Below are 22,136 nucleotides of genomic sequence, written 5' to 3' on the forward strand. Positions count from 1 at the left end.
ATAATCAGCCAAATCTCATCCAAATGTGGATCAGGCTTAGAACAGGCCAATTCCTGCGGCATTTTCTTCTGTTCTCTGTTTATTTACCAGTGGAGAGAAAATAGGAAAATAAACTCATTAAATTTCACATATGTTACTTAAGCATTGCCAATAAAATAGTCTTAAAGATTTAATTTTAAAATTTTAAAACACCTATTGTGCCTTGTCTTTTATGGTTGCTGTGAAACCAAGATAATTCAAAGTTTCCTTCCCTGTTTTCAAATCCATTTTTGGCTTCTGCATTCCTCACCTGTACCTTTGTCATATCCATCAGCGAAGTAACCCTCTGAGGTCCTCCAATAGCTCTTGACCATCCCAAAGTTAATTCAATCCTGCATTGGCCACCAAGACTTAAGCTGCTACAACCCTAAACTCAGGAATTTCCTCCTTAAAATGCTCCAACTCTCATTCCTACCTTAAGATGTTCCTTAAAAGGTCATCCTGTGATTACATTTTGCTTTTGTTACTTAGAACCATATTTGGTTTGTCAATGGTTGTGTGAATTGCTTTCCTTTCTTAAAGGTGATGGATATATTGCTGTTGTTTTCATTAGTAATTGAAAAACTACAGTCTTAGTGTATGCTAAATAAGAGTTGAGAATGTTTTGCATTTCAGTATCAAAATTAAAGTTAGCATCATATTTCAAGTTTCCCATATATTTGTGTCAGATATCATGCAGATTTGATCCTATATTTTCATCACAAATGGAAGATCCAATATAGGTCCAAATGGTTCTGGTGCCTGAATAACTCAGCATCCACTGAGGACTGCTAGATTGATTACTTAGGAGTGACCGCTTATCAGTTGCTGAGAACAACATAGATAGTCCATGATGGTATTAACAACGTAGGTAAGAAGAAATATGAGGTCCTGCAAAGGGACTTTATGGAAAAGGAGTTCCTCTAGGGTGGTAATCTCAGGATTACCTGTTTTACCAGGTAGTGAGTTTAGAAACAGGAAGGTACCTCAACTGGAGTGGGACTGATATCCTGGCAGGAAGGTTTGCCAGTGCTACTTGTGATGGTTTAAATTAGCAATGCAGGGGAGGTGGGACCCAAAATAACAGTGTAGCAGGATGGGAGAGAAAAGTAAACGGAGCAGCCAGAGATGGGTCGGAGAGGTGTTGTGCAATGAACCAGAGCGTAAGGTAAAGGAACCCTTTGGAGGCAGTGATCATACCGTGATAGAATTCACCCTGCAGTTCAAGAAGCTAAAATCGGATGTATTGGTATTACAGCTGAGTAAAGCTGACTACAGAGGCATGAGAGAGGAGCTGGCCAGAGTTGATTGGAAGGGGACCCTTGGAGGGATGACAGTCGAGCAGCAATGGCAGGAGTTTCTGGGAGTAGTTCAGAAGACGCAGGATCAGTTCATCCCAAAGACGAAAAAGCATTCTGAAGGGAGAATGAGGCAACCATGGCTGACAAGGGAAGTCAAAGGCAGCATAAAAGCAAAAGAGAGGACATACAATATTGCAAAAATTAGTGGGAAGTGAGAGGATAGGGAAGCTTTTAAAAGCCAACAGAAGGCGACTGAAAAAGCAACAAGGGGGGAAAAGAAGAAATATTTAAAGTAAGCTAGCCAATAATATAAAAGAGGATACCAAAAGTTCTTCTAAGATATATAAAGAGTAAAAGAGAGGCAAGAGTGGCCATCAGACTGTTGGAAAATGATGCTGGAGAGGTGGTAATGGGGAACAAAGAAATGGCTAATGAACTGAATAAATATTTTGCTTCAGTCCTCACTGTAGAAGACACCAGCAACATGTCAGAAATTCAAGACACAGGGAGCAGAAATGAGTATAGTCACTATTGCTAAGGATAAGGTGCTTGGGAAACTGAAAGGTCTGAAGGTAGATAAGTCACCCGGACTGGACGGACTACACCCCAGGTTTCTGAAAAAGGTAGCTGAAGAGATTGTGGAGGCATTAGTAGTGATCTTACTAGAATCAGGAATGATTCCAAAGGATTGAAAAATCACAGATGTCACTCCACTCCTTAAGAAGGGAGGGAGGCAAAAGACAGGACATTATTGGCTGGTTAGTTTGACTTCAGTGGTTGGTAGGATGTTAGAGTCCACTATTAAGGATGAGGTTTCGGGGTACTTGGAAACACATGATAAAAGAGGCTGAAGTCAGCATGGTTTCCTTTAGGGGAGGTCTTGTCTGACAAATCTGTTGGAATTCTTTGAGGAAGTAGCAGGCAGGATAGACAAAGGGGAGTCAGTAGATGTTGTTTACTTGGATTTTCACAAGGTGCTGCACATGAGGCTGCTAAACAAGACAGGAGCCCATGATATTACAGGAAAGGTACTAGCTTGGATAGAAGATTGGTTGACTGGCAGAAGGCAAAGAGTAGGAATAAAGGGGGCTTTTTCTGGTTGGCTGCCAGTGACTAGTGGTGTTCCGCAGGGGTCGATGTTGGGTCTGCTACTTTTTACATCATATATTAATGATCTGGATGATGGAATTGATGGCTCTGTGGCCAAGTTTGCAGATGATACAAAGATAGGTGGAGGGGCGGGTAGTGTTGAGGAAGCAGGGAGTCTGCAGAAGGACTTAGACAGTGTGGGAGAATGGGCAAAGGAGTGGCAGATGGAATACACTGTAGAGAAGTGTAGAGTCATGCATTTTGGTAGAAGGAATAAAGGCATAGACTATTTTCTAAACGGGGAGAGAATTCAGAAATCAGAGATGCAAAGGGACTTGGGAGTCCGTGTGCAGGATTGCCTAAAGGTTAACTTGCAGGTTGAGTCAGTAGTGAGGAAGGCAAATGCAATGTTAGCATGCATTTCGAGAGGACTAGAATACAAAAGCAAGGATGTAATGCTGAGGCTTTATAAGGCATTAGTCAGACCACATTTGGAGTATTGTGAGCAGTTTTGGGTCTCATATCTAAGGAAGGATGTGCTGGCACTGGAGAGGGTCCAGAGGAGGTTTACGAGAATGAGCCCATGGATGAAAGGGTTAACGCATGAGGAGTGTTTGATGTCTCTGGGCCTGTACTCGCTGAAGTTTAGAAGGATGGGGGGGGGGTTCTAATTGAAACCTCCAAATATTGAAGGGCCTGGATAGAGTGGACAAGGAGAGAATGTTTCCAGTAGTGGGAGAATCTGGGACCAGAGGGCACAGCCTCAGAATAAAAGGACGTCCCTTTAGAAGAGAGATGATGATGAATTTCTTTAGCTGAAGGGTGGTGAATCTGTGGAATTCATTGCCACAGACAGCTGTGGAGGCCAAGTCATTGGGTATACTTAAAGCGGAGGTTGATAGGTTATTGATTAGTAAGGGCATCAAAAGTTACGGGGAGAAGGCAGGAGAACGGGTTGAGAGGGAATAATAAATCAGACCAGATGGGCCAAATGGCCTAATTCTGCTCCTATGTCTTATGGTCTTATAAGTGGCTTAACTGCATTTGCTTTAATGCAAGGAACTTTGCAAGTAAAATGGATGAGCTGAGAGTGTGGATCAGCACGTGAGGTTATGACATTGTGGCAATCACAGAAACATGGCTGAGGGAAGGGCAGGAATGACAACTCAATGTTCCTGGGTATTCCAAAAGAGGAGAAGGTGTTGTACTGCTACTCAGGGAGAGCATGACAGCAGTACTCAGGGAGAATGGCCTGGAGGGATCAGAATATGGATGGAACTTAGAAATAAGAAAGGAGTAATCTCTTTGATGGGATTAAACTATAGGCCTCCAAACAGCCAGTGGGATTTGGAAGAACAAATAAGTAGACAAATCGCAGTAGGATTTACAAGCACTAGGGATGTAGCAATGGGTGATTTTAACTTTCCCAATATTGACTGGGATTGCCTCAGGGGCCTAGAAGGGGTGGAATTTCTTAAAAAACATCCAGGAAGGGTTTTTAAACCAGTTTGTAGAAAGTCCAAGGAGGGAGGGAGCTGTGCTTAACCTTAAGAATGAGGATGGACAAGTGGTAGGAATGTCTGTGGAGGAACCCTTTGCAAATAGTAACCAAAATTCAGTAAGTTTTAAGGTAGACATGAAAAAGGATAGGTTGGACCCAGAGCTAAGGACTTAAATTGAGGGAGGACTGACTTCAATCATTTTAGACAGGACCTGATGAAAGTAGGTTGGGAGTAGCTGCTAGAGAGAAAAACAACATCTGATAAATGGGAGGTGTTTATATTTGAAATACTAAGAATTCAGAGTCAGCATGTAAGGGCCAAGGATGGATGGTAAGATTCGAAAACCTTGGTTAATAAAGGAAAGTGAGGGCTTGATCAGGAAAAAGAAAGAAAACATATGTCAGGTGTGGGAAATTGATATCAAACAAGTCCTTTGATGTTTATGGAACATATAGGAGGGATCTTAAGAAAGCAGTTAGGAGGGCAAAAAGGGAACATGAAATGGTCCTGGCCAACAGAATTAAAGAGAATTCCAAAACCTTTGTAAACATATTAGAAACAAGAGAGCAAGGAACAAGTCGATCCTCCCAGGGACCAAAAGGGAAGGCTTTGTGTGGAGCCAAGGGAATGTGTGGTGTCCTGACTGAATGGTTAGTTTCAGTTGAAAGGATGGAGTTAGGGGATGTGTCCATTGACTGTCTGGAACACGTGTATATTAGGAAGGTAGATGTTTTAGAGATACTGATGCACACTAAAGTGGACAAATCACCGAGGCCTGATGAAATATATCCCAGGTTGTCACGCAAAGCAAGGGATGAGATTGATGGGGCTCTGACATCATCTTTAGCCATGGGTGAGGTATTGGAAGACTGGGTGGAGACTGTTCCCATGTTCAAGAAGTATGGTCATGGATAAGCCAGAAACTACAGGCTGGTGAGCCTTACATCAGTAGTAGGGAAACTATTAGAATAACATTCTTTGGCATAGGATTTATGATCACTTGGGAAGGTAGGGACTGAGGGGGTCAGCATGGTTTTGTGCATGGGAACTTCTTCCTCACAAATCTGATTGCATTATTTGAGGAAGTTGTTGAGATAATTGATGAAGGCAAGGTTGTAGACATGGTATACATGGATTTTTGCAAGGCTTTTGACATAGTAGGCTGGTCCAGAAAGTTAGGGAACATGGAGGATAAGGCATTTTGGCAAACTGGATCCAAAATTGGCTTGGTATTAGGAAGAAGAGTGTAGTGGAGGAGGGTTGACTGGAAATCTGTAACCAATGGTGTACCACAAGGATCGGTGCTGGACCTTTGTTGTCTGTGGTGTATATAAATGACCTGGATAAAAATATCTGTGGTCTTATAAGTGAGTTTGGTGATGACATGAAGATTGGTAAATCTATAAATAGCAAGGATACAGAGGGGCATAGATCAGCTGGAATGTTGGGCAGAGCAGTGGCAGATGGAGTTTAATCCGGACAAGTGTGAGGTCATGCACTTTGAGTTGCTTAACACTAGCCAGACATATACAGTAAATGGCAGAGACCTTAGGAGCATTGATGTACAGAGGGACCTTGGAGTTCATCCATAGCTCCCTGAAAATGTTGATACAAGTGGATAGGGTAGTGAAGAGGGGTTTGGCCAGCTTGCCTTCATAAACAGGAGTATTGGGTACAGGAGTTGGGACATTATGTTGCAACTGTACAAAACATTGGTCAGGCCACACTTGGAATATCATGTTCAGTTCTGGTCACCACCCTCTGAAAAGGATGTGGTAGTGCTGGAAAGAGTGGAGAAGAGATTGATCAGGATGTTGCCTGGAGTGGAGGGCTTTAATTACAAGGAGAGATTGGATAGGCTGGGATTCTCCTCACTTGAATGCAGGAGGCTGTAGCCTTGTAGAGGTTTAAGAGGGGTATAGACAGGATAGATAGTCACAATCTTTTTCCAAGGGTGCAGAAGTCTAAAACTAGAGGACACAGGGTTAAGGTTCCTTTCCATTCATAGAGTCATAGAGGAAAACAGCACAAAAACAGGCCCTTCGCCTCAACTTGTCCATGCCGACCCAGATGCCCATCTAAGCTAGTCCCATTGACCCAGGTTTAACCCCATATCCCTCTAAATGTTTCTGATCCATTTTATAAGAGGTCTCAGCCATCAGTGTCCAGGTGCACCAGCTGCAAACATACTGTTCTATAAAACTAGCACAAACTGACCAAATACGTACAAGTGGCCCAACGAGAGTTTTATAAAGGTTCAGCGTAAAGTGTCAATGACCTTTAATGTTAACTGTGTTTCTCTCACATAGTTGCTGGCAGACCTAATGTGTTTTCCCTGCATTTTCCGTTGTTTTTAAATTTCAGATCCCGGCATCTGTAGATTTATTGTTTTGGATTCAGCATAACGTTCCTGCTCTATTCATATCTATTTAAGATTCCACATGTTTCCACTCTTAATATGCCCTGCCATGTTGGTTGATGTGCCCATGAACCTACCCCCTCACCAAGTCTCTCTGTTCGTGCCCCCCCCCCCCCCAAGAACTGAGTCCACATTGCCGCTCCCATTTCTTTCTGTGGAAATGCATCACCTCGTTATTAAATGCCGTCTGCTAGCTCTGCTGGGCCCTCACCCTTTCAGGTCCGCTTGAACTCCACCCTGATGTATCCCTTTCAGGTCCGCTTGAGCTCCACTCGGCCATGACCCTTTCAGGTCTGCTTTTGCTCTACCCTTCCAGGTCCGCACCCCAGTTTGCCAGATGCGCTCCAGGTCATGCTGTCGTCCACTCCCTCTCTGCCCCTAAGTGATTCACTCTCGCTTCGCTTTCTCAGCCTGTTCATGCCTCCTCCTACCCCAGGCGCTAGCTCGTCATCCTGCACATCTTTACATTGCCCAGTCCATGCTTAGTTGCCCTTCCGCACTGTCCATCCCCGCTCATGGTTCACCCTACACAGTCCGCTGGGCCATCATCCTTTCAAGTCCGCTTGGGCTCCACTCTGCCGGGTCCGCATCCAGTTGGCCAGGTGCGATCCAGGTCATCCTGCTGCCTCTGCACTTCTCCCTGCCGCTCGCTGCTTCTCTGGCCTACGGAGTTCACTCTCGCTTCGCTTTCTCAGTTTGTTCATGCTTCACCCTATCTGGCTCGTCACCCTGTGTCTCTTCACATTGCCCGGCCAACTGTTCACTGCCCCTCCGCACTGTCCATTCCTGCTCCTGGTTCGATCTGCAAGGTCCGCTCTGCCATCACCCTTTCAGGTCAGTTTGAGCTGCACCCTGCGGTGTCACTTACAGGTCCGCTTGAGTTCTACTCCAGTGTGTCCCTTTCAGGTCCACTTGAGCTCCGCTAGGCCATCATCGTTTCACATCCGCTTGAGTTCTACCCTGGTGTATCCCTTTCGGGTCCACTTGAGCTCCGCTCGACCATCATCCTTTCAGGTCCTTTTGGACTCCACCCTACCGGGGACACTCCGGGTCACCCTGCCACCCACTATCTCTCTGCGTGAAGTGGTTCGCTCTGGTTTCACTTTCTCAGTCTGTTCATGCTTCACCCTTCTCAAGGTGAGAGGGAAAATAGTTAAAAGAGATCTGAGATGCCACTTTTTCACAAAGAGGGTGGTGGAGCTGCCAGAGGAGGTGGTGAAGGCAGGTACAATCACTGTTTAAAAAGCATTTGGACAGATACGTGGACACCCCCCTCAACATTCTCGCAAAAGATGCATTTCACAGTGTGTTTCCATGTATATGTGACCAACAAAGAAATCTAATCTTACATGGACAAGAAAGGACTAGAGGGATATGGGCCAAATGCAGGCAAATGGGATTAGCATAGATAGGCATTTGAGAGATTAGGTGTTACCTCAGCACTGCTCTCATGCGCAAATCCCATAGTAATATTTTTAAAAATCTGTCAAATTGTACATTAAATATGCTCAGCGACAACTGTCTTCGGTAGAGAATTCCAAAGGTTAGCTACCTCTGGGTGAAGAAATTCTTCACTCTGAATGATTGATCCCTTATTTTGTGACTGCAGTCCTGGTTCTGGGCATCCCAGCCAGGGGGAAAATCAGCTCAGTATTGACCCTGTCAAACCCCATTAGAATGTTTTACATTTTAATGAGCTTCTCTCATTCTTCTAAATGCAGAACAATATAGGCCTGATCTGTCTAATCTGTCCTCCTATGAAAAGCTTGCTTATCTCAGAAATCCTGAACCTTTACAGCAGTCCCTCTATTACAAAAAAATATCCTTCCTGAGGTCGAAAGACTAGACCTATCCACAGTATACCAGATGTAGTCTCAATAGGACGTATGTAATTGAAGAAAGATGTCTTAACTCTTGTACACAAACCGTAATGCAATTAAGGCTGTTTGTTTTCCTGTTATCAACACCTTTTAATCTTTTGCTATTTATAGAATACTCTACCTTTCCACTTAGTCTTGTAAATTTTTTACATTAGAATTAATTTGTTGTTTTATTTTGGACATCTCACAGTTAGTAACATCTCAATCTAATTCATATATTCAGTAGAAAGTAATTTGTTTAAATTGTGCATTCAATGATGGAAAATAATTCATGTTCAGTTCAAATTCTAAAATTTGAAGTAACGGAACCAGAAAAATGGTGGAATTATTCACTTTTTAGTCATTTGTGCTGTTTTGACAAGGATTCTGATGTGACCTGTCAAAGAAGTTTCTGGAATTTCTGGACACTCATGTTTTAGAAACAGAAACATAGAAAACCTACAGCACAATTCAGGCCCTTCGGCCCACAAAGCTGTGCCGAACATGTCTCTACCTTAGAAATTACTAGGCTTACCCGTGGCTCTCTATTTTTCTCAGCTCCATGTACCTATCCAAAAGTCTCTTAAAAGACCCTATTGTATCCTCTTCCACCACTGTTGCTGGCAGCCCATTCCACGCACTCACCACTCTCTGAGTAAAAAAACTTACCCCTGACATCTCCCCTATACCTACTCCCCAGCACCTTAAACCTATGTCCTCTTGTGGCGACCATTTCAGCCCTAGGAAAAAGCCTCTGACTATCTACCTGATCAAAGCCTCTCATCATCTTATATACCTCTATCAGGTCCCCCCTCACCCTCTGTTGCTCCAAGGAGAAAAGGCCGAGTTCTCTCAACCTGCTTTCATAAGGCATGCTCCGCATTCCAGGCAACATCCTTGTAAATCTCCTCTGCACCCTTTCTATGGCTTCCACATCCTTCCTGTAGTGAGGAGACCAGAACTGAGCACAGTACTCCAAGTGGGGTCTGACCAGGGTCCTATATAGCTGCAACAATACCTCTCGGCTCCTAAATTCAATTCCACGATTGATGAACGGCAATACACCATATGCCTTCTTAACCACAGAGTCAACCTGTGCAGATGCTTTGAGCGTGCTATGGACTCAGACCCCAAGATCCTTTTTATAACAAGAAACATAATTTCTCAGTACCCAGTACAAGTTAACCTCGAACATAGAACGATACAGCACAGGGACAGGCCTTTTGGCCCACAATGTTGTGCTGATCCAATTAAGCTAATGACACCTGATCCCTTCTGCCTGCACATGATCCATATGCCTGCATCTCTGCATCTACATGTACCTGTCTAAGAGCTTCTTAAATGCCTCTACTGTATCTGCCTCCACCACCAGCCCTGGCGGTCCATTCCAGGCACCTACCATTCTCTGTGTAAAAGAAAACTTGCCCTGCACATCTCCTTTGAACTATCCTCCTCTCACCTTAAATGCACTCCCTCTGGTATTAGACATTCAACCCTGGGAAAAAGATATTGGTTGTCGACTCCATCTATGCCTCTTATAATTTTATCAACTTCTATCAGGTCTCCCCTCAGCCTCCAATGCTCCAGAGAAAACAACCTACTTTGTCCAACCACTCCTTATAGTGCATGCCCTCTGATCCAGGCAGCATCCTGGTAAACTTCTTCATATCTCCACATCTTTCCAATGATGGAGCAAGCAGAACTGAATGCAATACTTCAGGTGCAGCCTAACCAGAGTTTTATAAAGCTGCAACATAACTTCCTAACTCGTGAACTGAGTGCCTCAACTAATAAAGGCAATCATGCCATACACCTTCTTTACCATCCTATCAACTTGTGTGGTCACTTTCAGGGAGCTATAGACTTGGACACCGAGATCCCTCTATAGATCAGTGCTGTTAAGGGTCCTGCCATTAACTGTTTTTTTCCCTTTGCATTTGATCTCCCAAAATGCATTACCTCAGACTTGCCCAGATTAAACTCCATCTGCCATTTCTCTGCCCATATCTGCAACTGATCTATATCCCAGTACTGATGAAGGGTCTCGGCCCAAACCGTTGACTGTTTATTTCCTCCATGGATGCCGCCTGACCTGCTGCATCCCTCCAGCACTTTTTGTGTATTGCTCCAGATTCCAGCATCTGCAGAATTTTTTGTGTCTCTGTATGCCACTATATCCTTTTGTAACCTTCTACACTATTCACAACATCATCAATCTTTGTGTCATCAGCAAATTTACGAACCACCCGTCTACATTTTCATCCAAATTATCGATATATATTTATATATATCACAAACAGCAGAGGTCCCAATTTGGATCCCTACAGAGCACCACTAGTCACGGACCTCCAGCCAGAATAAGACTCATCGACAACTACTCTCTTTCAGAAAATGAGTCCATAAAAGTGGAATCTGTAAAAGTGGAAGCAGATCCCACGCATTTTAATCTTCTGGATAAGCTTATCATGAGGGACCTTGTCAAATGCCTTAGTAGCTAGTATCTCAAACAGAAATTGGCATGTAATATAGTGTCAGAATTAGCCATATTTAATCCTTGGATATCATTAGCTTGTAGAAAAGTTAAAACCAAGGTTAAATCTAGGACCAGTTCTGGTCGCCTCATTATAGGAAGGATGTGGAGGCGTTGAAAAGGGTGCAGAGGAGATTTACCAGGATGCTGCCTGGATTAGAGAGTATGGATTATGAGGAGAGACTAAAGGAGCTAGCGCTGTTCTCATTGGGGAGAAGGAGGATGAGGGGAGACATGATAGAGGTATACAAAATATTAAGAGGAATAGATAGAGTGGACAGCCAGCGCCTCTTTCCCAGGGCACCAATGCTCAATACAAGAGGACATGGGCTTAAGGTAATGGGGGGGGGGGGAAGTTCAAGGGAGACATCAGAGGGAGGTTTTTCACCCAGAGAGTGGTTGGTGCATAGAATGCACTGCCTGGGGTGGTGGTGGAGGCTGATACATTGGTCAAGTTCAAGAGATTGTTAGATAAGCATATGGAGGAATTTAAGATAGAGGGATATGTGGGAGGAAGGGGTGAGATAGTCTTAGGAGTGGTTTGAAGGTTGGCACAACATTGTAGGCTGAAGGGCCTGTATTGTGCTGTATTGTTCTATAGTTCTATGGTTCTATGGTAAATCATGGCATTCTGGTGTTACATCAAGTTGTTATATGTTTTGTATCTCAAATTGCAACCACTGTTAATGGTGACAGACATATAACAATCAATACCTAAGTGTAAAACCACTTAGGCAAACAAAGGTTTCTGTAAAATGTAACTATATCTCCCTTATTTGTTTATCTGCAGTTCAAATAAACTTGGTGATGGAAAATATAGCATACCCATGATTAATCATTTCTCCAAATCCTCCATTGCATCTTCACAAAATAAGTTAGTTGTTTCATGTTCACACATTCAGAAGGTCAAAAAAAGCAAACTAAGTGTGGGACAAAAATAAATGACTACCAATGTTTTAATGTTTATAAATTATTCACTTCCTTTGCATACCAGATAAATAACATTTTAACACTTGAAGTGTGAATATCTTCGATTCATTGGTAATAATTTATGTTGCCTTGGTGTATTTTCATTACATATTAATTGGCAAATCAGCTTAATAAATATTTACACTTAATTGTCCAACATGCAAAAAGATGAGTAATTTACAATGGGACTAACTTAAGTACCACAAAAATAATTTGCTGAAACTTTTTTGCTGCTTCTCAGAAGCTATTGCCAAAAAAGCGACTCAGTATCAATATCCATGCACAATTAAAATAACATCACAGGCATTTAGACCATCACAGAATGTCACTGGAGGAGCTTGTATGTTTCATCCAATCATTCATAGGTGAAAAATATTCAATATTTAAGTTTAAGAAATGTAAATTATTCACAATATGAATACATTTGTCTTTGATTCATTCAAATGACGAGTTGATACATGGTGATCTGTTGAACTCCACTAGGAAAACAACAAAAAAATCCATTATCTTTCCAAAACAAGTCTTCCGTGGCTGTCATCATTTACAGTCTCTGATGATTTGTCCTTGAAGCAACTTATACAGGATTTCTGTTTGTATGAACTCTCGTAAGTAGCAGTACAGTGATCTTTACATCACTGCTTGGTACCGGTGTTTAAGATAAGATATCTTTATTAGTCACATGTACATCGAAACACACAATGAAATGCATCTTTTTGTGTAGTGTTCTGGGGGCAGCCTGGAAGTGTTGCCACGCATCCGGCGCCAACATAGCATGCCCACAACTCCCTACCCTTATGTTTTGGAATGTAAGAGGAAACTGGAGCACCTGGAGAAAACCCAGAAGAATGTACAAACTCCTTACAGACAGCAGCCGGAATTGAACCCGGGTCGCTTATGCAGTAAAGCGTTATGCTAACCGCTACACTACCGTGCCTGCCCTCCAGTTAAATGTCTAATCTCTTCAATTTAAATTTACACTTGTTACATCATGAACATACATGATTTAAGGGTGAAAATTGTCTGGGCACTTCTTGATTTGAGACACACTAGCATCCCTGACACAACTTCTACAGCAAGAATGCATGAGCTGATGCCATTTGCAGTGCAAAATGCCTTTTGGAGTTTTGTAAGGGAACTTGGGACAACGCTGATAAAAGGTTCCCAAAACAGACACTACTCCAAGAGCTTACTAGAAGGGCAGAGAAAATGCTTTAAGGATGTTCTCACAGCCTCTATGAAAGCATGTCACTTCCTTATTAACTCAAGGGAATTCCTGGCCTGTGACCTTCCAAAATTGAGACTGGAGCATCCAGAAAGGCTTTTGAGGACCTCAAGCCTTTTTAGTTGGGATTATGTGGAAGTCGAACACAACTGGTGGAAGAAGCGCACCCCTCCCATACTACCCATGCTCTGGACCATCTATGGCCTCATCAGCCAACTCAGAACCCACAGGACTGGAGTGTAAGCAAGATCTGGAGGGAATTACACATAACACTGCACCATCCCTAGGAATGACCTTAGCTCCACCACATTTTTCAAAGTTGGGCAAATGGATAATAACTTCTCTGGCCACTTGGGAGAAAACTTCAAAGCAAGGATCACTATTGCTTCTTGCTTAGTGCATTTGTTTCACTTCAACTTCACATAGTGCTTATGTAATTTCAGGCAGCTTGGGCAGCATAGTAATAAGGGTGGCATGGTAGCGTAGCGGTTAACATGACGCTATTACAGCGCCAGCTGTCAGGGTTCAATTCCTGTCGCTATCTGTAAGGACTTTGTACATTCTTGCTGTGACTGTGTGAGTTTCCTCCAAGTGCTCCAGTTTCCTCCCATATTCCAAAGACATACGGGTTAATAGGTTAACATGGGTGTAATTGGGCGGCGCGGGCTCGTTGGGCCAGAAGGGCCTGTTACCGTGCTGTATAAATAAAGTGTTTTTTTAAACAGCCTCCTAAATCAGAAGATTTTCTTCCATTATACTAATGACAATCAACAGATCTTCAGGGTCACACAGCATTATTGTCACACAAACAATAACCCACTCCATGCTTTACTTGTTATGACCTGGAAAATCTTGAGCAAGGGAAACAAAGGACTGCAGATGCTGGAATCTAGATGAAAAACACTATGATGCTGGAGGAACTCAGGTAGTGATGCCTATCACTGCCTCTTACCTGCATCTACCTATCACCACCCTGTGCCCACTCCGCCTCCCCTCTTTTGTCCACCTACCACTGCTCTGCTTTTCCCTCCTATATACTGGGCTTCCCCTTTTCCTATCTTCAGTCCTGAAGAAGGGTCCTGACCCAACACGTTGACCACCTGCTTTTCTCCACGGATGCTGCCTGGCTTGCTGAGTTCCTCCAACATCATAGTGTTTTTCATTGTGTTTAATCTTGAGCAAGGACTTAACTCCATATGTTAACCTTTTATCTGAGTAAAGCGTTTTCTACATGTTGATCATCAAGTAGTGCTAACTATCTTGGTTGGCATTCATTGTTTATTGGTGTAGAAAAGGTCCAATTTTGTGAACACCTTTGACCTTGCAAGCTTTGCATTCTTGTGGAATGGGTGGTGGATATTCTTCATTGTCATCAGCTTGAGTTGGTGTGAATTTGTCACCTCCACGTAAATGCACCTTTTTGTTTGCTTTATAACACAGCCATAATTATTATGGCTCACATTCTGGTCAGTTTTCAAAAGCACACCAAACCTCTCCAGTCCTTCTCAGTTTGACATTTTAGAATATATAGGACTGATCTAGGCTCACAATAGGGCAGCTGAGGTTACAATAGGGCAGGAGAGCATAAACGTTGACCTAAAGAATGTGGCTGCTTTGAACTGATAAGACTGATGTGTGATGGCTGTTGCAACAAAAACAACTGACAAAACTGATTCCCCCAGTATGATTTAGATTTTGTTTCATTGCCTTGGATTCAAAAAGGTTCTCTGACTGTGGTCTACATGAGGGCAGTGATGTTGGAAATGAAAATGTGGACAATATGGTAGATAGGGTTGTCAGTGGGCTAAATGCACTTTCTATCCTGCCCCTTAGCTTCTTTGCACTGGAACCATCACTGGGGACAGGGTTGTGTCCACAGCAGGACAGTAAGACAGATGCACAGTCAATTATCCGTTCCAGATTCTGCATTGCAGTGTGCAGAGGTGGAAGTCGAGGTGTGCTGAATGTCAGAGGACAGACTGGTGCTAATTTCCAAAAGAACTCATGGGAATTTCTGGCCACATTAAGGCTCACCTGGCACAATATACTGCTGCTCACCCAGGATGTAATCAGGCATTTTTTTCAAACTATTTAAATACAGGTACAGAATTATTAGTTGCATTGAAGGCAAATGATATTGCACAGTTACAAGATGGCACGGATTTATACCTTTGCTCAAAATTAGTCAATAAATGTCATCATCAATAAGATGACAGCTTACAAATAGCTGATCCTTAGGAACTTAAATCTTGTGTTTATTTTCCACAAAGTCTATAGTTTCACAGTCCATCATTATTAATTGTCTTTGTTACAATGTGGCTTCTTTAACTAAAGAAAGATTTGATAGCAAAGAGAAGACACAAGTATTTCTCTCCCTAATTTAGTTTTCAATAAAACAGAGGCATGCTCAGTAAATACATGCTGATAGAGGTCTTTTAAATTTACAGGAGGCATCAATAATCTGGTGCTGATGAATTCTGTTCTTTATGTGTACATAATTTACCACTGGTCAATTGCAATGATTTGCTTTGCTGTTTTCCATGAATACCAATTTAGATATTTGCTAGTACTATCTTTGTGGGAAACAAAACAATCTGCTGGAGGAATTCAGTGAGTCGAGCAGCATCTGTGGGAGGAAAGGAACTGTCAATGTTTCGGGTTGAAACCGTGCATTACTCCTGATAGTTTGTTGTTCTAGATTGTTTGTTGCTCCAGCTTCCAGCATCTGTGGTCTCGTGTATTTCATTATCTTTGGGAGTACTGTTTTATTTCTTTTATGCATTCAGTTTGCATCATGAAGACATGGCATTTCCTTTTAAAAGTGCCAAATTCAACATTTTCAATAATGCATGCATAACATTTGGCTGAAAAGTGTTGCTTCAAAATTCTTGGGCCTCTGTTGAATCTTCTGCAGATTTACTGACCATACACTGCTTGTGTGCATCAAGTTGGATTAACAGTCTGCTAATGACATGTCCCAGGGTTAATGCAATAAAGCAAAACCAGTCAAAAGCTCTCAAATAAACAATGATTAAGCAATTACAGTTTCTCATGTAAGTGCAAAGGTGCATTTCATGAGCTAAAAAGACCCCAAATGATTTTAAGAAAAGACTAGCACTGTTTAAACATTTCAAACTGACAGTCAGCTCATAGTGATAATGGTTGTTATAACAAGGTTTTGCTAAGGTGAACAGTTGTTAACTACTGGCCTGGGGTGTTTATTAACATCCTGTGCTTGGTTTGGATCAATCATAAAGTATTTCAGACAAATAATGGCCACAATTCCCTAAAGCTAGAATTCCCCATGTATAAGTCTCTTAAATATACAGTGGGGAAAGTAACCTAATCCTTCTCCTGTCTTCTTTCTGGGAAAGTACATTTCCCTTTAGAAAACTACTTTTATACAATATATGTTAAAGGCATTATTTTACTAGATACATGTTTTTGTTGTTGATATATATTGCTTGCAAATGAGATGGATCTCTGTTGTGCTAGAATACGTTTTTAAAATCAGCAGGAATTGACTGAGAAGAATCAAATATGGGCATAGCTCCTGTCATTATCACTCTCATATCTTTATTTAGAGAAGTTTAGCAATTTGGTAGATTGTGCTTCAGATGCATTCTTTTAAGATCAAACACACCCAAATGATGAACTTCAAAAGGCTGAAATATATAAGTGTCAGTCATAACTGCATTAGGTTATTTGATATTTTGTATCCTATTGGCAACCAAAGATGTTATAACAACTGTTGCAGAAACACATAAGCTGTGTATTTTTGTGAAATGGATTCAAATCCAATGTTTAAAATTGCGGAAGCAGTTCTTATAGGCAGCCAGTACTTAATCACCTTTGACAAATATTTCAACATAAGGGAGAGCCTAGTGTTCAATGACCTTCTGCGGAATTGTCAAAATTTACATTAGATATAATGTAATTTAGTCTGGAGAATATTTCTGAAATTACTCTTAAATATTTATCAAATTGATGCCTATCAGGGATTTCTTTCCAAAGATTTTTTGAATAATGCAGAGTACATTTAAAACACCCATGCCGTTCATTGTATTCTGCCCTAGAGCAGGAGCTAATTCAAGGCACACACATGGGATTCTTGAGCCACTTGCTTGCAAAGAATATTGGAGGTGGTTTCTATTAGCGCCTCCACGTCTTAAAAGAAATTCAGAATACTTTCCATGTGGCCTTCAACCAAGGCTAATGAGATGCATACACTTCTTGCTGAGAGAGGTATGAATGGGCACCTCACACCCTCTGAATACAATTTTCTTTTCTCTCTTCATAAACCTTGTGTTAAAGTCAGTGCTCTGGTTTCAGCTTGGGTGGATGGGCAGTGGAGTGTGCTGTCTAGAGTAAATTTCAACCCCAACTTTTCAGGCTCAGAGACAGGAAGATACAAGGAACAACAAACAATCTGCTGGAGGAACTCAGTGGGTAGAACAGCATCTGCGGGGTGGGGTGGGGAGGGAAGGAATTGTTGACATTTTGGGTGAAAACCCTGCATTAGGACAGGGAGTGGAGAGGGGAGATGGCCACGATAAAGAGTTGGGGGGAAGATTGCAGTATAAAGCCTGAAGTGTCACCACTCTCTCTCTCCTCTATACTTGCCATCTCCCCTCTCCACTCACACTCCCAGTGCAAGGTGTTGACCCAAAATGTCGACAATTCCTTTCTCCCCGCAGGTACTGCTTGACCCGATGAGTTCCTCCAGCAAGGTGTTTGTTGCTCCAGATTCCAGCATCGGCAGTCTCTTGTGTCTACAAGACTATATCAACTGGGCTGGTCACTTCATCTGGGCACACATAGCCTGTGGGATCCCAACTCATTGTTTCAAGAATGAGTCCTGGTCCTCACCAGATGGATCTGACTGTAACAGTATTCTTATCCTACACCTTCTCACCTAAGTGACCTAACAACCAAAGGCTGACTATGAATAGAACTGGGTAAACTAATAAATAGAACATTTTCATATAACTATTTCTTTGAAGATTTAGCAAGATGACTTAATGTAGGAAAGAAAAATGACATTGAAGACTCAGTGACTTACAAGCAGATACCTCAGTGTTTCCAATCCATCTTTGAAGATCTGTGGAAGCTAGATTATTGAGTGACCCTTGCTTTAATATGTTTTTTTAAAATTTAGATTGATTTATTTTATTCTCTGAGGTAAATTCTTGTATCATTGTAAATCTGTAGTCACTGCAAACCTTGTATCCCACCACTGCCATTGAGTGCATACCTATTACAGGGCAGGCACGGTAGTGTAGCAGTTAGCGTAATGCCTTACAGCGTCAGCAACCCGGGTTCAATTCCGGCCACTGTCTGTAATGCGTTTGTATATTCTCCCCGTGCCTGTGTGGGTTTCCTCCAGGTGCTTCGGTTTCCTTCGACTTTCCAAAAGACATACATGTTAAGAAGTTGTGGACATGCTATGTTGGCGCCGGAAACATGGCGACACTTGCGGGCTGCCCCCAGAACACTGCGCAAAAGGATGCATTTCACTGTGTGTTTCAATGTACATGTCACTAATAAAGATATCTATGCAGATCATTGCATCCCTCCCTCAAACTAGTGCTACCTCAAAATAAGCACACCAGATCCTTGAACAACTTAAGTAGTAAAGAATATCACAGATAGTTTACCACTGTTGTGTTCATGTTTCATTTTAAGCCTTCCTCCGATGTGGCCTTCACCTAGGGCTAATGAGACATGGATGGGTTTTACAGTGGGAAGCAACTGATTGGGTACTTGCTTCCTCCAGGCACAGTGGCAACAAAATATATAATCTACTTGTACTTGATCCTGACTCAAGGAAAATAGGCCCCACTTGCCTCACACAGTAAGGCTACCTGATCCCTGGCAACCAAGACCCATGCATGAATCATGGGAGCCACAATATGACACACCCACACAATTTAAGATTGACAGCTGGCTAAGCATACACTACCCCTCCTTCAATCAAAAACATCAGGCCAGCTGGGGAAGCTGCCAAAAACTCTGAATTTTTCTGTTACTTTTTTACATATTTAAAACATGCAAACATTAAACCACTTTTATAAGATATCTTTATTAGTCACATGTACATTGAAACACACAGTGAAATGCACCTTTTTTGCGTAGAGTATTCTGGGGGCAGCCTGCAAGTGTCACCACACTTCTGACGCCAACATAGCATGCCCACAACTTCCTAACCCGTACGTCTTTGGAATGTGGGAGGAAACCGGAGCACACGGAGGAAACCCATGAAGACACGGGGAAAACGTACAAACTCCTTACAGACAGTGGCCAGAATTGAACTTGGGTTGCTGGTGCTGTAATAACCACTACACTATCGTGCATTAAAATCTTTTAGAAATGCTAACACACTCTTTAATTCCCCATTCTTGATCAATGGAGAAATAGCACCAAAAACGAGGTGCAATCCAATACATGTGGTTCAACTGGATTCCCCACAGTGAGTCTTGACAACATCACATTCCCATGTTCTTTAATGAGGAGTCTAATGTTGGAGATGAGTCAAAGAAATGGCTAAAAACAGCTACCAGCAATTCAGGGATTCTACCATGGTGAACTTATGTGCAGAAATCACAAACTTGTTGGCATTTACATGGGTCAAATGCCAACAGTTGTGAATGGAGGTTCGATTATTTTGAGGCAAAATATGGGTCACTACATTTTGGGAGAAATGAACTGAAACATAAATCCTTGAAAATGGTTAGGCTGGTGCTGTGTGAGAGGCTCAAATGCAAAAGACCCCAAAGATCTGTAAACTACCTACTACCGGTTTAAGTGGAGACGTAAGAAGTGGTAGCTAGCCAATGGTCTCACAGGAAATAGTGTGGTCATTTTAGCAGGTCTTAGCTTTGTGAAACTGATGTCCCAACCAAAAGGTTTGCAGCTGTCTGTCATGTTCCCAATGGGCAGAAGCTCTGCTTGAAAGAGCATTGGCAGTGAGCTTCTCCAGGACATTTGGAAAACTATTTCCCAATCCTTCAACAGCTCCACCCTAAGACATCAGTATGTAAATTGATCCTTTCTGTTTTAACCATCTGTCAAGCATTAGGCATTGCTGTTCCAAGAATCTAATAAATACTGAAGTTCCTGAATAGTGTTCCAGCTTTTTAGTACCAGGATGCATTTTGGACAGTTTTGCCATTTTGAAAATATATACTTTATTCCAATCCAATCCAATTGGAATGGATTGGAGTAAAGTATATATTTTTGTTTTGCTTTTCCTTCTCAAGTTACCTATCTTTTCTTTTTCTCATTTTGCCTCTGAACAGCATCTTTGCTCTTACTTGCAGATGAGTTTTCATCTCCAATATTAGCTGTGATTAAATCTGACCATGAACCACCTGTGGACTAATATTTGAGCAACCCACTGCCAGCCCCTCCTCCAGCCCATCCAGGATCAAAACTCCCTGCTTCAGCATCCTCTTTGCCTGACTGGATGCAAGGTCATTAATTATACCGACTCTCACATAGGAAACCTATCAAAAAAGGCAGAAGCATGGTGACCTCCATAGCATGCAAGAAGAAAAGCAGGCTTCCGGTTTTGAGCCTGAAATTCCAGAACCTTACTCCCAGAATCTACTGGATAATATTCGGAGCCTTAATGTCAGCCATGGCTCAGTAGAAATGATCTCAATTCTAAATCAAAAAGTTGTGTCATCAGGCCTTTATCTGAGTGCAAAATCTTGACTGATGATTCAGTTCTGTATTGAGAGAATATTGTAGTATTAGAGTGGCCTACTGCAGGCTGAGATGCAAAACTGATCCCTTCTGCTCTCTCAGGTGTACATAAAAGATCCCTTCGCACCATTTTGACTAATTTTACTGAAGCTAATGATATGTTGTCACATTGCTGTTATGGGAATGTGGCAAAAATAGGCTGACACATTTCCTAAATTATGCCTAGCACACTTCAAAATTGTTCATAGATCGTTTTGAAGAACCTGGAGACAAGTTAGTATGATATGCATGCAAATTCAATCTGATTAAAGGTTCCCATCTGAAATGTTAACGGTTTCTTTCCCCAAAGATGCTTGCTGAGCTGCTGCATTTTCTATTTTCTTTGAGAATCTTGAACATCTGCAATGTTTTGCTTTTGTATTTCTGGTAATTCGATCACCTGCTGATAATGTTTCCACTTTAGTACTGTGGAAGAGTGCTGGAACTCTAACAGACATACAACTACATTTCTTCCAGTTATCTATGTATATGTTTTTTTTTAAAGATGGTGCAAATTTCTGTGATAATGGACATGGGATAATACGAATTACTAATCCCCAAACGTTTTTCATTTATGGCATATCAAACAATGGAAACTCTATTACATGCTGACCACTTATAGATGAACTAATTGTTTCCTTCTTTCTAAGCAAATTTTAATAACTAATCAATGGAATGGAATCAGTTTTAAGTTGTAATTCTTAGCTATTTTAAAAATGACAAAAATTTAGAAAAATACTACTTCATTAAATTGACAAAAATGCAAATTATGGGATGGAATAACAAGGATAAATCTCTATTTGATATTGCATTGTGTTAGAAATTGCTTTAAGGAGTTGCGAATCCAATGTGGATTTTTAGGACACTTTTTTGGGGATCTTTTACTTCATGCTTCTGTCTAACAAACACCATCTGACTTCATATCAGCAGAGTCACCATTTGTACAATTTATTACGTATTTATCATCTCAGTTTTAGGTGGAATATTTTAGGTGAAATTGTTGTTTATACTTGTGTGCTGGATAATTACCGTTACAGGAAAATTTGATAATGAATCGATGTTGTGTTTATAATTACAGCACCAAACCCTTGCAAGTCTAATAATGGCAAAGGGCCATGTTCTCATTTGTGCCTGATTAATTACAATGGAACTGCTGCTTGTACATGTCCTCATCTAATGAAACTGGCCCCTGATGAGAAGAACTGCTATGGTAAGTGCTTGAAAATCTGTCACATCAAAATTACGCTACATAAATGATTTTCAGACTGTAGAAAAACTATGAAGCTCCTGCTCTACATCTGTGGGTGATTGCATTATTTATTACCATGTTTGTTAGAAAAGTTTTTTTTATTGAAATTGACTCAAACTCATTCCCAAACATGAACAAAAGGAGTGGAATTTTTGTTAGCTTTGCTGAGAGTGACATCAATCAGGTATGCATGCCAAATAGGCCAGTGATGTGTGGTGGGTAAAATGAGAGG

At 41.7% G+C, this 22,136-nt stretch overlaps 1 protein-coding gene across 1 annotated transcript in view; it reads left to right on the top strand.

Annotated features, from left to right (window-relative positions):
* Positions 1–22,136, top strand: part of LOC127583300 (low-density lipoprotein receptor-related protein 1-like) — a 1,307,163-nt gene that overhangs the window by 873,549 nt on the left and 411,478 nt on the right. Inside the window, exon 28 of the mRNA XM_052039177.1 lies at positions 21,734–21,865. Coding sequence (XP_051895137.1) covers positions 21,734–21,865 — 132 coding nt within the window. The remainder of the gene's footprint in view (positions 1–21,733; positions 21,866–22,136) is intronic.

Source organism: Pristis pectinata, chromosome 1 (assembly GCF_009764475.1).
Source record: "Pristis pectinata isolate sPriPec2 chromosome 1, sPriPec2.1.pri, whole genome shotgun sequence".
Classification (NCBI taxonomy): domain Eukaryota; kingdom Metazoa; phylum Chordata; class Chondrichthyes; order Rhinopristiformes; family Pristidae; genus Pristis; species Pristis pectinata.